This window comes from Cygnus olor, chromosome 9 (assembly GCF_009769625.2).
Source record: "Cygnus olor isolate bCygOlo1 chromosome 9, bCygOlo1.pri.v2, whole genome shotgun sequence".
Taxonomy (NCBI): Eukaryota; Metazoa; Chordata; class Aves; order Anseriformes; family Anatidae; genus Cygnus; species Cygnus olor.
Window position 1 is genome coordinate 25,527,376 of NC_049177.1, and position 20,501 is coordinate 25,547,876.

Below are 20,501 nucleotides of genomic sequence, written 5' to 3' on the forward strand. Positions count from 1 at the left end.
TAAGCAAACCATCCGGGAGGTGAATTTGGAGTGATATCAAGTGAGGAGAGGCAATGGGGATAAAACCAAGGGAATTTAGGAAGGTGGATATATGTGTACTGAGATCAGGGGGAAAGGTTATTTTGATCCTAGTGTTTGGAGAACTGTGGGGGGGAAGATGTGAGATGAAGTGGAGGAGATGGGTCTATCTTAGTCAAAACAAAGAGAAACAAAACCTCGTTGTCCCAGATGGGATGGGCAGATAAAGAGAAGTTATCACTGTGTGTGCTTGAAATTTGGTAGCAGGATAGAGAGGCTGTAAATGTGTGTGTAGCAGCGGGGAGGGATTGTGTATTTATAATTCCATTAGCGGTTCTAACAGTGTCAAAACAGCGAGATCTAAGCTAAGGGATTACTGAGCCCAAGGGAACACGGAGTTTGGACAGTGGTCTTACCATTCAAAGCTGGCAGAGTGCTGGGTCTTAAAATTACAGCGCTGTGGCTAATAATATCAAACCAAAATGCTTACAGGAAATATGCATAGAACAACTACAAAATATTTTCCTTCAGTATCTGGTTGAGTTTTCTTTGCCTCCTTTGTTGTGAAGGTGTTTTGACCGATGCACTTTATTTTCTGATGTGGAGTCTAGGTGTGAAGAAGAAGAAGAAATGGTATGTCTCTGGCACAGTAGTGAGCAGTTCCTGGCACTGAAGGTGAAAGGCAAATGTTTTATGTCTGGGAGATGTTTGAAAGCCATTAACTCATTTTATTAGCGGAATTGGATGGCTATTTAGTTGAATTTATTCTGTTCTGCTTAACAGTTGAAAGATGCATGAGTGTTATGCAGTCTGGGACTCAGATGGTTAAGCTGAAGAGTGGAACCAAAGGGCTCGTTCGTCTCTTCTACCTGGATGAGCACAGAACCTGCATCCGATGGAGACCGTCCAGAAAAAGTGAAAAGGCAAAAAGTAAATTTTTAATGTCTTAATTTCTTGGGCAGCTCAGTATTAGAGTGTGAATTACAGATGGAAAACTGAGCAGTATCTTTTGGATTCATTACATGAATCCTCTTCACTTATTTTAAATTTGCTGTGATACTTAAAATGAAGGTTGTCAATAGTGTGAGTAGAGTTTAAGCATCTACTGAAAACTTGGGAGTGTAAAAGGAAGGGAATGTAGTTCAGTGGCATGTGGACATTTTCCGTGTGCTTATGTGAATTATGAACAAATTCAGTGGGGACTCAATAAGTGTACTGATCTCTGTACAATGTATGCACCACAATTTAAAAATATAACCTAGAAAAGCTTAGATGGATGTTTCTTTGTTGTAACAACTATGATAACTTTCTTTAGGTATTATTACATCTTGGAGTTACTGTGTAGCAATGTTTCTCATTGAAACAGTTCCTGCTCCCGTGTTTTAAAGTAGAAATTCAAATCAGCAGTGTATTAAATAAATTAAGGACTGGAAATTCAGAGAATTGTCCTGTAGGCTTGAGATTTAAAAGCAAGCAATTGGCAAGGCTGCGGGCAGTGACAGTTGGTGCTTTTGGGACCGTGCGTGGTAGCTGAGGGCTGCAGCAGAGAGCAGCACAGGGCTTCAGAGGCGTGGAGGTGGGAGCCCACAGCAGGGAGTGCTCAGAGCCATGCTGTACCCTGCCTGCACCTGCAGCAGGACTGCCCTCAGGGCAGCTGTTCTGTGCATGCTGCGTAGGCAAGGACGAGCCTCGGTGTCAAAAAGCCCTTAGCGATGTGAAGATCTAGTATTAAAAATCATTTAATGGCTTTTAGCCTGAATAACTCAAAATTGCTGAAAAGCGGGAAATAACTGGGTGATTATACGAGCATGTCAATTTTTGGTTTCCCTTTTCTCCCCAGTTGTCATCGATTCCATTTACAAAGTGACCGAAGGCCGGCAGTCCGAAATCTTCCACCGCCATGCAGAGGGGAACTTTGACCCGAGCTGCTGCTTCACCATTTACCACGGCAACCACCTGGAGTCCCTGGATCTGATTACCTCCAACCCAGAGGAGGCTCGCACCTGGATCACGGGGCTGAAATATTTGATGGCTGGAATAAGTGATGAGGACTCGCTTGCTAAGCGACAGAGAACACACGATCAGTATCCTTTTATAAGCCTGAGCAACGTCCTGCAATTCAGTATTTCTTGTTTAGTTTCTTAGTGAATTTGGTATTGGGTGTTATTTCACCCCAAGCTAAGTGCCAAAAAATTTGCCATTGATTGCAATAGAAATATTAGTTAAGTTTGATATGGACACTTACCTGTGCAATAAGACATCAGTTGTGCCATAGGGACTGGATTAAACTCCACTGAGTCAGTGGGCAGGCCTGGGTCTTCTGTTAGTGAAATCCCTACTGGAGGGTCAAAATGCTCATTTCATTTCTAGTTCTCTCAGCAAATACTAACCCGAGAGGCTAGGTTGGTTAGGCACACAGCATAGTACAGTAATAGTACAGTAATAATTCCTTTGTGGCTGTTCCTCTTCCATACTTCTCCTAAAATGAACGTTTTGTGTGTGAGCATGTGCAGCCTGGCTGGTCTGGGGTTTGTTGCACTACTGGCCACCTGTGAAAATCCTGAGATGTTCGCCAGGGAAGGATTTCTGTCGTCTTCTGTTTGTCCAACTGTGCCTTTATTCTCCCACTGCAAATTGCAAGGCCCGTTAGAAGGCACCGTTCCCAAGATATGGGAACTGATGGAAAACTTAAATTTCTTGGCCTCTGTACAGCTGAAATGTGAACTTTTTTTTTTGGAGCCTTCTGGTAAATTGCCCGGTCTTCTGGTAAACTCCTGGCCCTCTCCATTTCTCTTGGTTGGTGTGTGTCAGATATCTGTGCCTGCTGCTCAGCCTCCATTGATTGTCAGAATGACAAATCTTTAAAGCTCCTTAAATCCTTAAATATCTTTTTAGCCTAGTAACCCAAATGAGCTTTTTGCGAAGACTGTGCTCACTGAGTATTTTCTTGATGTGCTTTCTTTCACAGAGTGTTTACTAGCGTGTCAAATATAAAGAACACTCTTCCCCCTAAACAGACAGAAAAGTCTTGATTATAATTGTAACCTGTCTCTTTCTTGCCACGAGAAAGAATACAAAACGATCACTTGTAAATACTCCTGCTGGAGAATATACACACACGGTATTTAATTTATATTTTCAGTGTTTAATTCTGATACGAGACAGGCACAGATCTGTTTGGGGGATATATTGCATGCTCCGCTGCACACATACTCAGCTTGCTATATTTATCCATGACTTTTTCCGAGCTGCACATATCTGCTGTATGGTGAAACATCACTTCAAGTCTTGTTTGTGTTATCAAATGCGGCAGCTGGGAGACTGCAGACAAAATGACCCGGTAACAGTTCCAGCTAGAGCAAGAATTTAGGAAAAGCTGCAAAGGAATATATGTGCAAAAAGGGGGTAAAATTCACTGGTTAGAAAGCAGAGTTCACACAGAATTAAGGGAGGTGCAGGAAAATATCAGAGCGAGCCCAGCAATATTTGAAAGCTACTTTAGCTTCTCCTCTGAGAATATACTCAATATCAGAAATAAGAGAGCAAAGGAGCTAGTGTTGTGAACCAGACTACAAATAATTGTCATAAACCGGTACCACTTTTATGCATTTAAATGAAACTTCTGTCCATAGTAAGGGTAAGGGAAAGAACTATTTCAATGCCACCTCGAACAGACATAAAGCTGCAGAATGTGCTAGGAAAAGTTTTAGTAGAGCTGAGCTGTATGCAGCGTGAAGAATCACAGCCTGTTTTCTGACCTTGACAGCTGCTAGTTTTGATACCATTTTGTCCTTGTGCAGGGAGAAACAGCAAATGTATAATTGCTGTCCGTTCTCTCTGTGCAATTTATCATTGTATGCACTTGTTGCTGCCCTGTGGGACACCTGACATAAAAGGTGAGGGCAGAGGTATTAGAGGGAAGACGGTGGTTAAAGAAGTTGTCCAGAGATGGATAAATTACAAGTGTACAGAAGAAAGAACTGTGTAACAATCTTGGGGGAAAGAACATGGAAAAACAAGAGTGTTTCATTGTTAATGAGGCTCTCAAGGAAACCTCAGGCTCGTAATAATGTACTTGGCCAGGTTTCACCAGGTCTCCATTATGCCATCCACTTGCATGAGGTTGTCATCTCTGATACGGATGGCAGCTGGGCTGGCGTCCTGTCAGTCATAAAGCAGGTAGCCCCCAGATATTAACTCCGTGAAGGTCAACAGCCTTGGTTATACCAGATAAAAGGTACAATAGCAAGCGGTACCACAAGGGGTACAGTAGTAAAAAGTAAAGCTTTGGTTTGGTATCAGCACAGGGAGAACCATGCAGATCGCACCAGATCTTTTCCATCAATGAGTCTTTCAGGGTGTACCCCTGACATCTGTAATGCGGGCTGTGGGAAATCTTAATTCACGGGTTTTGCCCAGAGGCTTTGACTCAAAAAAAGATGTGTTTGTGAAGGCTGGATTGAATAATGCCTAGTTCTTTTCCCTAGCAGATGTTAAGGTGCTCTGCTAAGGAGTATCAGCCTCCTGCCCAGAAGAGCTGGGGACGAGTTTCATTCTCCTGAGCTGAAGTCTTGTCCTTGTCCTGCCCAGCTGCTCTGCCTCCCTCCTCCAGGAGGGGACCACACTCTTGTACGTTTCCTTGACGCGTTTGCAGCTGGGTGAAACAGACCTTTGAGGAGGCTGACAAGAACGGAGATGGCCTGCTGAACATTGAAGAGATCCACCAGCTGATGCACAAACTCAACGTTAACCTGCCCCGCAGGAAGGTCCGGCAGATGTTTCAGGTTGGTGGCCTCTAGCACGGGGCTGTACTGTGCTAAACCAGTGACAGTTATGGTCTGAACCACAACAGGGTTTGAAAGCTGGGACTTAAAACCCTGTCCTTTCCAACATCTCAGATTTTTACCCAAGTCTTGTCTTTTTATAGACAAGGGTGCATCAGAACATTGATTTCACAAGACAAACCCCACAGAAGACAATTCATTAATTTTACTCTTTAGATGTGTTATTGTTTTCATCTCTATGACCTGAATTATTCTACATTGGCAGTGATGGTTGCTCTGCTTCTATTGAAATCTCTCTTTTTTTTTTTTTCATTTCCTTTATGGAAAATTATTTGATAGAAACTAGCTTTATGAAAGTGATTATGGTTCTTTTTAAAACTTCCTCTCTTAGCCAGAATAATTTTTATTTTATATTTTACTTCTGTTGCCTGAAAACAGTTACAGTTGGGCTGGTAGAAAATGGTTTACAATGTAGGAAGGAAAGATAAGCCAAGGGCATAATGAAGAGCAAAATGCTTGAATGTTAACGGAGTGGTTTCTGTGAAGGGGAAATAAAACTTGGTCCTTGGAATGCAAAACAGACTGGATCTGCTCATTGCACCTGCTATTACATGAGCTCCTCCGGTCCAGAAGGAGACTGAGCCTGAACTGGAAGAGCTTTCTTGAGAAGAAGGAAGCGATAGCAAGGTTGGGGATACTTATTTTCCTTGGAGAGAGGAATTTTGGTTTGGTAAACCTGTGTGGAGACAAGACCTCGGGCTCAAAGGCAAGTCAGCGTTGAAAGGGCTCTGACAGAAGGCGTTGTGACCTGCACTTTAACGCTGCTTGGAAAAGGCCACGGGTTTTATAACGAGAGGAAAAACATTGTGTTGCAGCTCTGAATGAAAGATGTTACTTGTGGGAACAATAGCATGTCTCTACACATTTATTTCACTTTGTCTACATCATCTGCTTACGTTCTCAAACTTAACAAGAGTTGTAGCACCCCCAAAGTTTGGTCATTGTGGGGACCTAGATAATGTTTGACAGCAGTTCTCCAGAATACATTCTTTGTTTTGGAAATCCAAAGCAATCCTCTTAGGCAGATGTTCACAGTAAAAACCTTGTATTAACATACGTTAAGTACTGTTTTCTTCTCTTGCTACCTCTGAGGATAAACAAAAACTGCAACCAAGGCTGGGGCTGCTGGGGTTCTCTTTTGGTGCCGAGGCTCATTGCTGCTGCACTGTTGGACCCCCAGCAGGGAGCTGACGGGGGCTCAGAGTGCTGCAGCTGGAATTACTGTTAATTTAAGACCGTGGCTTGTTCCAAATGTTTTTAAATGTCAGACTCTGTTAGAGGAAGCCAAGGGGTGAAATTATGATGTTCCTTGCTATGTTGTAATCCGGGATAACTGCAAGACGTACAGGAGAGTAACAGATCAGAAAAAGCCCAGGGTGTGCTTCTTCACGTGGGGAACAAATTCAAAACTGAAGGTGGAATTGAGACCTCCATAGGGAACCTGTGGCTTCAGTGCAGGAACTGTTTTCTCCAAAAGTTCCAGTAGATAGTATTATCATTTTGCAGTTATTTTAGCCTGTGTGTAGTAGGCTTTGAGTCTGAACAGAATTTTGCAGGTTAGAATTTATTAAATTTCTGTTCTATACATAAATCCTCTTCTGCTTTATTCCCTGAATTCACCTACATTCTAGCACGCTTACCTGAGTGTCTTTACCTCTTAGGAAGCTGACACAGATGAGAACCAAGGAACCTTAAATTTTGAAGAATTTTCAGTGTTTTACAAGATGATGTCCTTACGTCGAGATCTCTACTTGTTGCTTTTAAGCTACAGTGACAAGAAGGATCACCTCACTGTTGAAGAACTTGCTCAGTTTCTAAAGGTGGAACAAAAGGTATGGAAATGTACGTGCATATAAATACAAGTATAGGGAAAGGATTATGTGGAAAACGTTTAGCTTGGGGCAGGGGCGTGGGGAACAGTTTTTTTTTTTTTTACAAGAGATCTGTATTTCTAAGGGAAGACTATATTTTTGTGATGCAACATAAAGATGGATGTTACACCCACCTGCCAAAGTTCAGAAAGGTCAGGTGTCCAGGATACTATCTGGATGCTCCAGGGAGGACATGCATGAAGATGCTGAAGTGCCCAGGGACAGCTGAAGGGCTGTGGTAGGAGAGGGGGCATGGAGGGACCCGGAGCAGGAAGAAAAACACGTGAAAGAGGCAGAGAACGCTGTCTGTGGGTGCGGGAGGACATCAGGAAACTACTGATGCAACGGCAGAACCAAGCTGACTGTTCAGTCTGGCATATTGAACCCACCCTCTGTGTACACACTACTCAAAAGCCCGAACACAGGCAGGGCTGTCAGCTGTAAACACTCTGCTGACATTTTTCTGGGAGGGGAAAAAAAGAAGTGTGACTTCCTTAGGTGAACCTCTAGGCAGCGTACTTTAGAAGCATCTTGCACTTTTTGTCTCTTCCCTCTTGTCTTCTCACTTGCCTTATTAGCAGTGTTGAAGCACATTTACCTTTGTGTGTTTTCAGAACACAAATGTGATAACAATGACCTCAGGCAAGGCAAGATTGCCTTCAAAAGCTGATAATGGTTCAGATCATAATGCAGCTCTAAAATGCCTTCAACCAAACAGCATTGGGTTTTTGCTCTTGTCTGACTGCTTGGAAACCTGTGGGTGGTCTGTCCAACTCCATCTGCTACTATTTTGGGGCAAGACTTTTGAATATTCTGCTGACTGAGGATAGAACAAAAGTTTTGTCGGTTTTGTGTGTTTTTTTGGTCAATTTGCTAAGCTGGCTTTCCTAGGAGAACACCCTGTTGCCCTCACCTAAGAGCTTGTGAAACAGATTATTTCCATGTAGGTGCAGCTAAACTCGGCTCATTGCAATTGAAATTGCAATTTTTTGGCTTCAAATGTCAGAGGAGCAGAAAATAGGCATAAAATAGGCTGGTTTCCTAGAAGGACTGCTGGTCCTCCTAGCCATAAGCATCTGTGAGGGAGGAACAACCCCTGGATGTCCAGTCACGGCTGCATGCCTGCAGGTTGTCCCTTTGGGAGTGCCCTTTCCTAATGAATCGATCTGGGTCTGAACTGGTCCCACCCAGAAGCTGATCTCCTGCGAAATGACAGATTGCTTCCACAGCAGGATCTCCAGGGTCTTTTGACAGACAGTTTGGCTCTTACTTGTCTTTGAGTAACGTGTGAAATGGGCTCTGAAAACATTGTCTTCCCTGCTGAAGAGCAGCTTTGCAGTAGGTTCTGGACCCGCCCAGCGGAGGGAATGGCCTCATGCTGCCCGGCTCTTTGGAGCCCCATCGCGATGCCGTGTGTGCGGGCTCTCCACCTGTGGCTGCAGCGTTTGTGCTTCCCTTCTCCTTTCCGCTGTGTCCATGTCACACCAAGTGCTTTAATTTCAGCAGCAGAGACCTCCTGGATGCTCTCGCTCATGGCTTTGTGCAGTTACAAGGCCGCTTTGGTGTTACAAACTTGAGATGTTTGGTTTTGGTTCTCTGAAAGCAAGAGGGACCGTATGAAGAGGGTCTCCTGTGTGCCTGCTGGCCGCGTGCTGCTGGCTGGGGATCCGGTACTTTGCAAAATCCTTTTATTTGTGCTGAGAATAGGACAACCTGCTGAGATCTTTCCTCCAGCAGCACTCTCTGTGTGCTCCGGGAAAACTTATCGCTCCTTGTATGCTGTGCCCTTGTGCTCCCACATGCAGACCCACACGGACTGTTCTCAGCACGCCGCCAGACTGGCACCAAGTCGGTGTTCGGTGGTTAAAAGGTTAAAAGGACCTTCATGCAGCCTGGATGAAACTGGCCGCAAAACTATTGCCCCACTCATTTTAGTTGAATAGAATAGGGAGTAATTTCCTAACGATTACGCCCTGGGAACACACACCTGTAATTCTGTAAAGCTTTCCTTAATTATTCAGTTTGGGCTGGTGTGTTTTAAGTCGGCTTGAGAGTCTAAGTCGACTCTTACTGCACGTCCACACTAATTATGTAGCACGCAGGAACAATTAGTGACGTGGTAAATGCTGAAAATCTGACGAGAAGTGGTAAGAAATGGGGATTAAATGCATTTTAAGAAAATGACTGTTTTGCACCAACTCTACGTGCTCTCTTGGAGTTGGTTTTACAGGAGTGTAACGAGCCTGCATGTGTCAGGGAATGTCGGCGTACGCCGGGCTGCGAGCTGAGGCAGCGTGTGCTGAAGGATGTCAGGAACCTGCATCCTGGGAGGAGTAGGAAACGATGAGAATATCAATGTTGGTATGGGAACTTTGAAAAGAGGAGAGGCTGTGGAGGTTGTTGATAAGAGACGAGGGTCGTATCTGATCAGCCCTTCTGCTTTCTGCAGCAGCCCTTAGTGCAGCGGCACGGGCTCTCAAACAGAAAGCAAGCCGATGCCCTCCCTCTTCTCGTGCTTATACAAAAGGAGAATGAGTACAGCTGATTTGTGTCATGACTCCATATGTTATGACATTTATATCAGCGTATAGCATCAAGATCGGAAGAACAGATTTGCTTTGATTGTTTATATTTTGTTTTTCTTATAGAATAATTAGCTGTGAACAGCTGAAGGCTGAACTATCAGTGCATGGTTGACGCAGGCTAGTGGGTTGGCATCCCGTCTAGGAATACCTGTCACCAGCATTGCAATTCTTTTCTAATTTCTTCTGCTTTTGTTTTCCAACTACTCTTCTGGTTTACATTGTTTTCTCTTATTTCATTTCCCATGAGAATGGGAAACAAGGGAGATTCACATTCATCTGCGGGAGAGCTCTCCCATCACCTGGCACCGCAGTGCTCTGCCCCTCCTGATGACATTATAGTTTCGGCAATTGATTTGCCTGACCTGCTTCCAAAGAAATTGATGAAATGAAAAGTGATTTTGCTCTTTTTTCCTGCTCCTATACAGGTTAGGGGTAATGTTGCTTTTTATGTAGAATTTTATTTTGGGAAAGTTAATTGCTAGTCCATTTACTTAAAAAACAAGATCTCATTGGTCATTCAAAGGCTGATACTCTTTTAAGGAGTGTAGCCGTATCAAAATGAAAGCCTTTAACCAGGAATATAAAAAATGATCCCATATCCAAGAAATTTTAGAAGTGCCACTGTTGACCATCTTCAGCAGTGCCTGTATCTACATATTTAATCACTGATGGTAGTCACTGCTATTTGGTATTCTTTCTAATGAAGGACTTTAAAACCTAATGAAAACAAATTTATATTAGTATCCTAAGACATAATCTCTCTTAAGCTACAGTTAAAAAGCACAAATCAGTGGCCTTTTCCCTAACAGATGCAGCTTTGGACCAGATTAGACATTTTCATTCGCAGAGCACACAAGCACCCTGCCACTCAGACATCAAGGAGCGGTGTGGGATAATGAAAAAGTTAATTCTGGTCAGCCTGTGCTGAAGGAGGGCTGCTATGAATAGTGCTTGCAATCAAACAGCAACATCTATTTGAGCTGGGATAATCAGTTATTTTCTCTACCAAATTGTTCTCGTTCCTCTTACCCAGTGTAATTCCAGCGGGCGTCTCGCGTTGCCGGCTTAGCTGGAGATATAAATAAAACGTTCGGAGAGGCAAACAGGCTGGATCTTGCCTTCCCTGGGCAAGAGGAAAAGCAGAGGGAAGGAATAAGGCTGGAAAACCTCTCTTGCCATGTAAATACTTCTTTTTTCAGCTTGAGTCGCCAGCTGAGTTGAACTGCTAGCTCGCTCTCCTCCTGCAGCTGTCCTCGTAACGTCGATACAGCTGGGTGTTGGGTGCTCCGTCCCCTGGTCATTCTTCGCATTTGGGCTGTTAGGAGATAAGGTCGGTCATGGCACCCACATTTCCCAGGGGGAGCTCAGCCCCTGGCATGATCTGTCCCTTACAGAAGACCGCCAGATCGAGAGTCAGCCTACCTTGGGAAGATTTCCGTGCGGTTGGATGCTGGGAACAGGGAGCTATGGGAAGTAACAGAAAGCGCAATTAACTGGAGACCGCAGGCAGAGCAGAGCGAATGGGATCGGTTTTGCCAGCTGAGAGGGAAGTCCGTCTGTAAAAATAACACTCCACGAAGGGACCATTTGGGGATTTAAACAATAAACGTTGCCTGATCTGCAGGGTGGCTAGTCTCGCTCCTCTGCCTGCCGCAGCCCTGCGGGCAGAGATCGCGCCCGGCGGGAGAGAGGAGCCGCCCGTCCCCCTGCTTCCAGCCTTCATTCGAAGGCAGGTGTTGGAGCTGCCTTTGGCAGCGGGGGCAGAGTGCAAGCAGTAAGCAGCACACTGGTACGGAGAAGCTGCCAAAGGTTTTAGAGACATTATTGCCATCCTGTGATAGAATTAGTAGAGGAAACGTGCCCAGTCGTAGTTTTCACTTTGGGTCCTTACAAATTAAGGGGGACAGGGGTGAAAAAAAGATGAGGTGAGTGATGAAAGCCACTTTCCTCTGGTTTTAGAAGGAATACAAATCTCTCTGGTGCTCTGGCCCCATTGGTCAGGACTTCAGCTGGGGGCTAGCTGAAGCTGGTGACAAAACTCTTATTTGTTTCCGAAGGACTGCTGCTTTTCATTTCACAATCTAATTATTTATCTCATAGCGTGTACATTACTCTCCTAGAGAGTGAAGTCTCTTGAAAGTAATGAAATCGTAGGAGTGGAAAATGTGTGTAAATGAAATCAAACCCCGCCAAATCTTTTTTTTTTTACATGTTTAAGTAGATTGTACTAAGGAATATCACATCATAGTTCTCATTTCAGCATGATTGCCCAATGCAACTATTATTAATTGTGCTGAGCGGCTGATTTTTTATCTTTTAAGCTGAAATGACAACTTTTAACAGTAACCACTACCTCTCATTCCTATTTTTCTCCTGAAATGTAAGATCCACGAGTCTTGTGGAGAACTGGCAAAAAATCAGATCAAGTCCTTTTACAGGAGGGTCTGTCCTCTTCCTATCTGCCTGAACTCAGTCTTTGATTAAAAGATTTTCCACGGGACCCAGAGGTCTGAAGTAGGCTTTGACATGCTGGTCACACAGTAGAAAAAATAAGTGCACCAACACTGTCCTTTTTGTGCAGATGAATAACGTGACGCCAGAATATTGTCTTGACATCATACAGAAGTTTGAGGTGTCAGAAGAAAACAAGGAGCAGAACGTTCTTGGGATTGAAGGTAACGCTTTTGATTTCTAAATTATTTTTATGTCCTGACCAATTATAGTGGAATAGAAAAGCCTTAACAGTATTTTCAAGTATCTTACAATATTTGATGACTGTGACAGCAGCTGACGTAAGAAACCAGCAGTCAGCAGCACAGGTGCATTGTTGTGAGTTATGGGAGACGGCAGTGGGTGGGCTCAGTTACCCATCGAGCGGCGATACATCACACAGCCGTACGTCATAGCCACAGCACGGTAATTCGCGAGCTGCAGCCTTGCATGTTTTTATGGCTAACTGTATATTTGTATAGTACAGTAGAAACATAGTTTATACTACAACATGTTCTAACTGAAGTAATGAATCAAAGTTTGCATTCTGCTCTGTCTCTGTAGGGTTGGAATCACTGCGGTACACTCCATTGATTTATGCTTATGTGAAATAAAATAGGAACAGTTGCTTTTTCCTTGGGTTTTAGTAACTTATTCACCTTGTTTGCTAAAGCAATTGTAGATGGCATATTTATTCAAAATCCAATTTAGTATCAAATTCAAATCTGAATTGAAATAAAACAGATTAAATACTATGGTCTGTTAATTTGCCCAGAAGATAGTTTTCACGAAGCAGAATAATTTACATGGTGATTTCTCTAGGGAGTGGGGGGAAAATATTCCTCCACACAGTACTTAAACCCTGGCTGCAGCCTCCCAGTTCTGAAATAAGTTTCTGGCGTGACTCTGGGCAATTTATTGAAATTTACACTGACATAAGGAAAGCAAAATGAACAAGCAGTGACATTTAAAAAATATTTATGTAAGCTTTTATGTTCCTTTTAATCTTACTGCTGCTCCTTTTATGTTCGAGTTGCTTTCAGCATTGATATTGTCTACGCTGTCCTTTTGAAATGTTTTACATTTCGCATTCTCAAAGGAGATATTTTTTAAAACTTTCTCTGTTTTGATTCTAATCTGATTTGTAGTGATATAAACCAGTACCGTCTTCTCAGATAAGCTTGCAGCATAGAGAAAACTGTAAACTAGAGTAAAATTGGCTAAATCAGTGAGTTGTCTAGCCCAGGCCCCCATGCTGTCTGATCCTTAAGTGGCTGCTACCTTGTCCACACGGTACCTTCTGTGGATCTGCAGAACACCAAACCTGTGCTCTTCCAGGCATCGTATCCTACAAAAGAAAGGTGGTGCACACGTCAAATCCTGTGGGTCTGAAGGAAACACCTGATCTGAAAACAGCTGGGTAGTGGGCATATAGATATGTGGTTTTATTTGGCTTTCTCTATAGCTACTATTCATCACTTTTATGCTTATACTTGAATGATAAGTTCTGGTTTTACTGTTGGTTGTTAATTGGTTAATTTCTGAACAAGCTTAGCTCACTGCCATGCTTTGCAGATACTTCTTGGTTGTGTAGGTTGTTGGTTTTTTTTAATTTTTTTTTTGGGCAGTCGTGAATGTGTTTTTCTAGATTATATTTTATTTTCTAATTCAAAGCAAATTGTGTAGGGACAAGATTTGGATCTTGGGAGCATGTGCTTCTTGAAGGTAATAAACTTCCATAGGATTCCAAAAAGAATGACTTGGGTTTGTGCCTGCAGTGGACTGAGGCTGTGCAGCATCTTCAGTTTGCAAAGAAATAGGCAAGCCCCAGACTGCAACTGATGTGCTGAAAATATGGGGTGTGAAGGTGAATCTCGGCTATGTGATTCATTGGTTTGGGGACAGGGGTTGACACTAACAAGCACAATGGGAAAACACAACTATCAGAGTGCAAATCATTTTCTTGGGAAGATGCACGGCATCCACGCAAACCTTTCTCTGTTCAAAGGTTTCACCAACTTCATGCGCAGTCCTGCTTGTGACGTATTCAACCCATTGCACTGCGAAGTGCATCAGGATATGGATCAGCCCCTCTGTAACTATTTCATTGCTTCATCTCACAACACGTACCTGACGGGAGACCAGCTGCTGTCCCAGTCCAGAGTGGAGATGTACGCGCGGGTGCTGCAGGATGGCTGTCGATGTATCGAAGGTACGTTTTGGTGTAACTTCCAGCTGTGAGAGGTAGGATAGACCTTCCTTTTCAGCACAGTCAGTGACAAACCTAAGACGTTAATGCTTCACTATCTTACTAATTACAGCAGCAAACTCCTGTTTTCCAGCAGTCTAGCAAGCATTTTTCTGTAGGGAATGACCTTCTCAGACAAATGGCTTAGCCACTCCTGGTTCCTCCTGCCAGCCACTGTGTTGTTAAGCTTTTCTCGGTCAGTGCTCGCTTTCCATTGTCCCACGTTTGTCTGAAGCACTTCTCTCTTGCTCAAGTCGCACGAAGGCAATGGACAGGGATCTTCCTGGGGCCCTGCTGCTCCAGCAGAGCAGCTCTGCTTGGTGTGCTCTGCAGTGCTGCCTGTGCTGGAGGAGGACATTTCATGGCATGGTTTCCTAATCCACCTTGCGAGTCAGCAAAACCCTTCCCTTTCACAAATTGAAGGGGAAAGTGGGTGTTTGCATATACAGTTCCTTCTGCCGATGCAAAAATGACTAGTGCCTGGAGGAAAAGGACAGGTGAGCAAATAGTGCCTTCTGCCAGCACAGCTGTGTGTGTGTTTCTGTCAACATGTGAGCTGAAAAATGCAGTTTAGGTCAGGCACAACAGACATAGGATGCTGTTTTGTTGGCTGAATGCTGGCGTAAGAAAACAAGATGCTGCTTGTTTATTTGTCTGATAGCTTGGAGGTGGGGTTGGATTGTTGTTTAAATTGTTTGATTTAAATAGTAACAAAACATTATTTTCCTCTGGATGGAACAGTGTTTTGACAAATTTACACTCAGTCAGTATTAATTTTGTATGACTAATGTTACAAAACCCATCACTGGAAGAAAAAAAAATAATCTAAATTTAGGAATGAATTAGATCGGAAAAATTAAGCTGAAAAAACTGGGTGGTCTGTCACTCTATTTTTTTCCATAGGAAAGTTCACTTTAGCACAGTAGTATGTTATTTTGCCTCACTTCAGAACTCATGTAGGTACTGTACAGTGTAGGTAAGAGCTCTGTAGCTTGTCTTTCGTGAAGTTAACTTTCTATAGAGGCAGCAGTAGTAACAAGTTTGATGTAAACCCAGACCACACTAACGCATTAGAAGTATTATTGTCTCAATCCATTCATATTTCATATTGGCGTGTGACGATCTCAGTGCTGCTCCCACTACACACTTGGTCATCAATGGCAAGTTTAACAGCAAGGGGAAAAAAGACTAGATATTAAAAAAAAAAAGTCTGCAGAAGCTGCTTTCCCAATAGATAGCTGTAAACATTACTTGATCTGTTCCACCTTTGTAATTTTGTATATGAGGAAAAAATGAGCTTAATATAAAGGGGGAGTCAGGCTCAGGTTGCAGATACTGTGTTTAGTATATGAAAAGACTGTTTTGTTAGTGTTAACTTAACTGGGAAGTTGCAGTGGATTGAATGAAACTTCTTGACACCTGTACAGTTGAGTGGTGTACACGAGTTCTGTTGGCAAAGAAGATCAGCAGAAAAATATAAGACCATGGGCATCTCTTAATGTATAGCTTTTTTGTCTTCATAGTGGATTGCTGGGATGGTCCAGACGGAGAGCCGGTAGTGCACCATGGGTATACGCTTACCTCTAAAATACTCTTCCGTGATGTGGCAGAAACTATCAATAAGTATGCTTTTGTCAAAAATGAGTAAGTGCAGAGTCTGTTTTGTGTAACTAATCTCATGTCAAAGTTCAACACCAGGAAGTACGTGTATTCCTTTAAACACACAGGGAATAGAAAGTTGATTCTGTTCCCCTGCTTACTGCCTGTATCATATTTATTGATCAGCTTCATGAGCAATACTGTCAATCTAATTAGAAAGTTCAACCAAAGTTAGAAAGACCTTTCATGCATTGTAAACTCAATAATACTTTGAACAGACTGAGACTGTTCAATATCAAGTGATTATTTTGGTTCTTTGTTTGAACAAAACTTCCCACTCATTTCCTCTGGGAAATTCTCCTTAAAAATCAACACCGTAATACTCTCTACCTAAGGAAATACTTTATTTCAGTAGGAGAATCGAAAAGCTGTCTCATACTTAGTATAAGAAAATACAGAGTTGAGAGGTAATGTTTAAATTTGAGTTTTCTTTCCATGGTACTATATAACAAAGTTCATTATGAAAATTGCAGAGACTTGAGCCATATATATACGTTTATATGTACATGCACACACATAACAGTCTCAAAAAATCATGAGTGAGTATATAGAATTTTGAGTAGTCTGGGGAGAAGAAAAGGAAAATACGTACTTTTTTTTCTTTAAAGTGACACAAAAATGAGGGTATGGGAAGGCTAAATAAATGAATAAATATAAGCACCCAGATTTGGTCTTATTGACTAGAGCTGGGAGTGGATGAACTCAAAACTGAAGGAGGTGAGTCCTCATTTGGCATGTAGTTGGGCTGCAGGGTTGCTTGCCAGGTTTGGGGGCTGTCAAGAGTTTAAAAAAATAACTGGGCAAGTCTTTGGAAGAAATAGGCAGTTATATACAGAACAAAGGCTCTAGCTCAGGGAACTTTAGCTGAGAATTCCTGGAGCCTGTGAGAGTATTCTGGAAAGTATAGCCAAATATTTCTGCTTCTCCTCAGTCTGGTCATCTTCAGAGGTTTGGTCTGACTCACTGTAGCTGCACTTATTAAGACAAAAGCAAATCGTTCAAATCATTTCAAACTTTGGCGCTAGTGGGACGGGGTTGGAGGAGAGGGCAGAACCTCCTGCAGGGATTAGCAAAGGAATTCTGAGCCCATGGGGATTTGGGAGTTCTTATGCGAAGTCCTTCCTCTCAAAGTGAGTCTGTTTCCAGACTCTTGACAATGCAAAGGCAAACTACTTGAAACACTTTGTGGTAAGCTGTGCAGGTCTTCTGTCTTAAAACACTGTTATGACACTGTCTGGGGTTTTTGTTTCTAGGTTTCCAGTGATACTGTCTATTGAGAATCATTGCAGTATCCAACAGCAGAAGAAGATTGCTCAGTACTTGAAGGAGATATTTGGTGACAAATTGGACTTGTCATCTATAGTCACCGGCGACTCCAGGCAGCTTCCTAGTCCTCAAAATCTGAAAGGGAAAATCCTAGTGAAGGTAATTTGCTACTCATGACGTGTTCAAAATACAACAAAAGTCAGCATGTGGCATTTATGTAGATCTTTCGCTTTTGAGAGCCGGTTTGTCTGTACTGTGAGGATGAGCACAGATGCAGTAAGTTACAATTCTGAGCTTTTCACAGACACATTGAAACAGGGTAAGCCTTAGCCTTGACAAGTGTCCCAGAATACTTCTCTAAGTGTTTTAACAAAGAGTTGTTATCAACAGCAATGTGAAGAAAAGCTTTCTATTTCTTCAGCATCTTGTCTAAGAGTCTTATAGTCAGAGATGCTGGTTTTTAAACCTTAGCACTGAGTCAGGAGAGTAGAGAAATTATATAAAATGCATCTTTGTGAATAGGAGGAAGTGCGACAAAATTATCTGATACTTTTCTTTTTCTGAAATCTAACAGATGTTATTAGTGGAAATTTTTCCCTATCATTCATATCCCTGCATTATCTAAACATCGTCCTACCGTCTTCCATTAGACAAAGTATTTTGGAGTAATATAAAAACATCTGAAATTTTCTTGCATTTTCTTGCATTACCCCACATTTCCCCCTCACCTTGGTATGAGCAGTAGTTCATGAAATGAAACTATTTTCACGGTTCATCAGCTGTGTTTATGAAAGAAGAGCACTGCAGAAGGTAGCTAAAGAGCAGCAAGGGAGGAGGCCTTAGAGCACTGTAGTAAGTGTTGTATGCAAGATAAATTCTTCGAGCCTCTCAGTGTAAACAGATTTGCTCTGAAAGGAATTTCAAAGACCAAGATGGATATAATAAGAAAGAAATGCTAGGCAGGCCTTTGAGAGGATGATTAATAGAGTTGTAGCTTATTAGATTGTCCAATTGACTTTGACACACGAGGTCAATTACTTTGCTGCGAGCCCTTGAGATAACATTTTTCCCTCTATCTTCCATGTCAAACTGTCTACAGTGATTCACAGTTTAGGTTTGATGCTAGGTTGAACATATTTCGATACATAGTAGAGATGTGACTCTGAATTAGAAAACCTTCAAGTGCTCAGCTGTGATTTTGAACTTTATTGAAGTGTTTTTCTTGTGTAACTGCTGGTTAATGAACTGCGTGAGCAGGTAGTGTCAGCGTCGTAGGGAGCTGAACAAAACGGTAGGTAATGTCAGTCGTGACAAAACAGAGCGGACCTAGCTTGAAATATTGTCAGTGAATAAGAGGCAAGAGATTTAGTACTGCGCTGTTTTCCATGAACTTTTGTGCTGGTCTTCCTAGCACATTTGAGTTTGTAACTTCAGATTGATGTTTCAGCTATCAGTGGCTGAAACTGTGTGGATAGTTACAGAACGGTGCAGAGCTGGGCTGATGTTTTTAGAACGAGGAATTCTGTTTTCAGCATCACTGTGCCTTGTCACGACGCCTTATCTCCCATCTTCTGTTTTCTGTTTAAGTTAAACAGTCATGTTAGAACAGATAAAATGTTTAGGAATCAACATCTTGTTGAAGTAAGCCAGTTTCTCTTTTTTTTTTTTTTTTTGCTATTATTTTTGCACAGTTTTATATGTTTTTCTTTGAAACACTGCATTGATTAATTAGCCAAACAATTTCACGTGGTGGCCATAATTCTCATTTTGTTACTGCATATAAAGAGTAATTCTGGTAATAGGAGTTTAAGCCCATATAAACGTTCAAGTGTGAGCTGAATTTGAAGGTCCTTCGGCGTTCTGAGCATGCAGTATTAAAGTAAGCTTTGCTGCTTCCTTCATGATGATGGCTACTCGCAATGAGTTCTTCTGTGTCTGCATTTTCCCTTCTGATGCAGAGCCTATAACAAAGTATGAACTACTGATTCTTGAGTTTTATTTGAAGTACACGATGGTCTGCTTGCTGGGGGTAAGCCTGAAGCATCTGGGAGGCAGCTTGAAAATAAATCATTCAGACGCTCACTGAGTTGCTCCAGGGATGGGAGATAGTGTGCTTTTTTGAACGAGTTTGCAAATATCTTTCAATAGCAAACTCTTCCAGAAATACTTAAGTCCCCTTGTGAAGACGTGACCCCTTGGGCCAGTTTGTATGAGATTCTCTGAAACTGAATTCTAAACTATGGCCACCTTTAAATAAGAAATAGTTGAGTAAAGGGATATTTTGGTCTTTGCACAACATGACACTGACCATGTGTGCATTTATCATGAATATTTTTCCTTGTTTTTAGGGAAAGAAGTTGCCATACAGTCTTGGAGCAGATGCTGAGGAAGGAGAAGTTTCTGATGAGGACAGTGCTGATGAAATTGAAGATGACTGCAAATTAAAGTCCTGCTATGTATGTGCATATACACATGTCCCAGAACTGCTCTATCTTCACACTTCTTGTGTGCATATTCCATAATCCTGCTTACAGTTGTTAGCAGATTAAGGTTTTTAACTTGGATTTCTAAGTCAGGTCCTTAGGATGCAGGAATTATATCATTCCACATTTAGATATGGAATGAATTTGTTCAGAAATGCAGGCTGTTCCTCATTTATACCACATAAGTAACAGGTATAAGTATTTTACACTAGGCTGAAATCATTGATGCCAGCACAATAAGCATGCTAAGATTTTTCAGGTACAAATGCTTAGTACTCAAAGCAATCATAATGATGGAAGTGCTACACAGTTTCTAAATGAAAATTATCAAGAGACGTGCAAATGAAAAGAAATTGGAATGTGAAACATTTTTATTTTTAATCTTTCTGTTTCTTCTTTTCTGACACTGAAAACTGTTTTCTATTCTCTTTATTTCCTAACTCCTGCTGTTTATTTTTCTGCTGTTGGTTTTACTAATGCTTTTTTTGGCTACAATCTGAAGCTGGTGTGCAATGCTAATACACGTTATCCAGCAGGTGCTTTTTTCAAGTCAGAAGGCAGCCTTGCTTCACCAGTCAAAATTTTTGAACAAAGAAGATATTATCAAGGGAGATGCAGAAAGAATAGATCAAATTCAAATTAATATTTAGCAAGTATAATATTGTTTATCTTTGCTTCTGAATGTAGCCCAGTGAGTTTGCCTTGTTGCCACACAGAAGCTCCTTAGTGTAGCTCTCATTAGCTGTTTATGGCTTGAATATCAAGCTTTTAACTTCTCTGTATCATTTATGCCAGCTATTGGCAATGGAAGGATTGCTGGTTCTCCCCCTACCATGAGGTTGCTAAAATGCTACAGCCAGTAAACACCTTTTGGAGGATTTGTGTACATTACACAAAAGGACAGATTTTGCTTTCTTAGATAAACCAAATCCCTTTGTCCTACTAGACAAAATCCTGATTAATTTATTAATAATTTAGAGATTAGATTGCACTTGGATGTCATTCAAGCCACATGCTCCACAAGACAGTCTCATACA

The 20,501-nt window shown here is 42.0% G+C and overlaps 1 protein-coding gene across 6 annotated transcripts in view; it reads left to right on the plus strand.

The window, feature by feature from the left end:
* The window catches only part of PLCH1 (phospholipase C eta 1), a 72,311-nt gene that overhangs the window by 32,171 nt on the left and 19,639 nt on the right, over positions 1-20,501 (plus strand). For all 6 annotated transcript variants that reach the window (XM_040568060.1, XM_040568059.1, XM_040568062.1 and 3 more), the window contains 9 exons: positions 802-948; positions 1,859-2,102; positions 4,673-4,802; positions 6,524-6,694; positions 11,900-11,993; positions 13,817-14,020; positions 15,580-15,700; positions 16,969-17,140; positions 19,330-19,437. In XM_040568060.1, the coding sequence (XP_040423994.1) occupies positions 802-948; positions 1,859-2,102; positions 4,673-4,802; positions 6,524-6,694; positions 11,900-11,993; positions 13,817-14,020; positions 15,580-15,700; positions 16,969-17,140; positions 19,330-19,437 (1,391 nt within the window). The remainder of the gene's footprint in view (positions 1-801; positions 949-1,858; positions 2,103-4,672; positions 4,803-6,523; positions 6,695-11,899; positions 11,994-13,816; positions 14,021-15,579; positions 15,701-16,968; positions 17,141-19,329; positions 19,438-20,501) is intronic.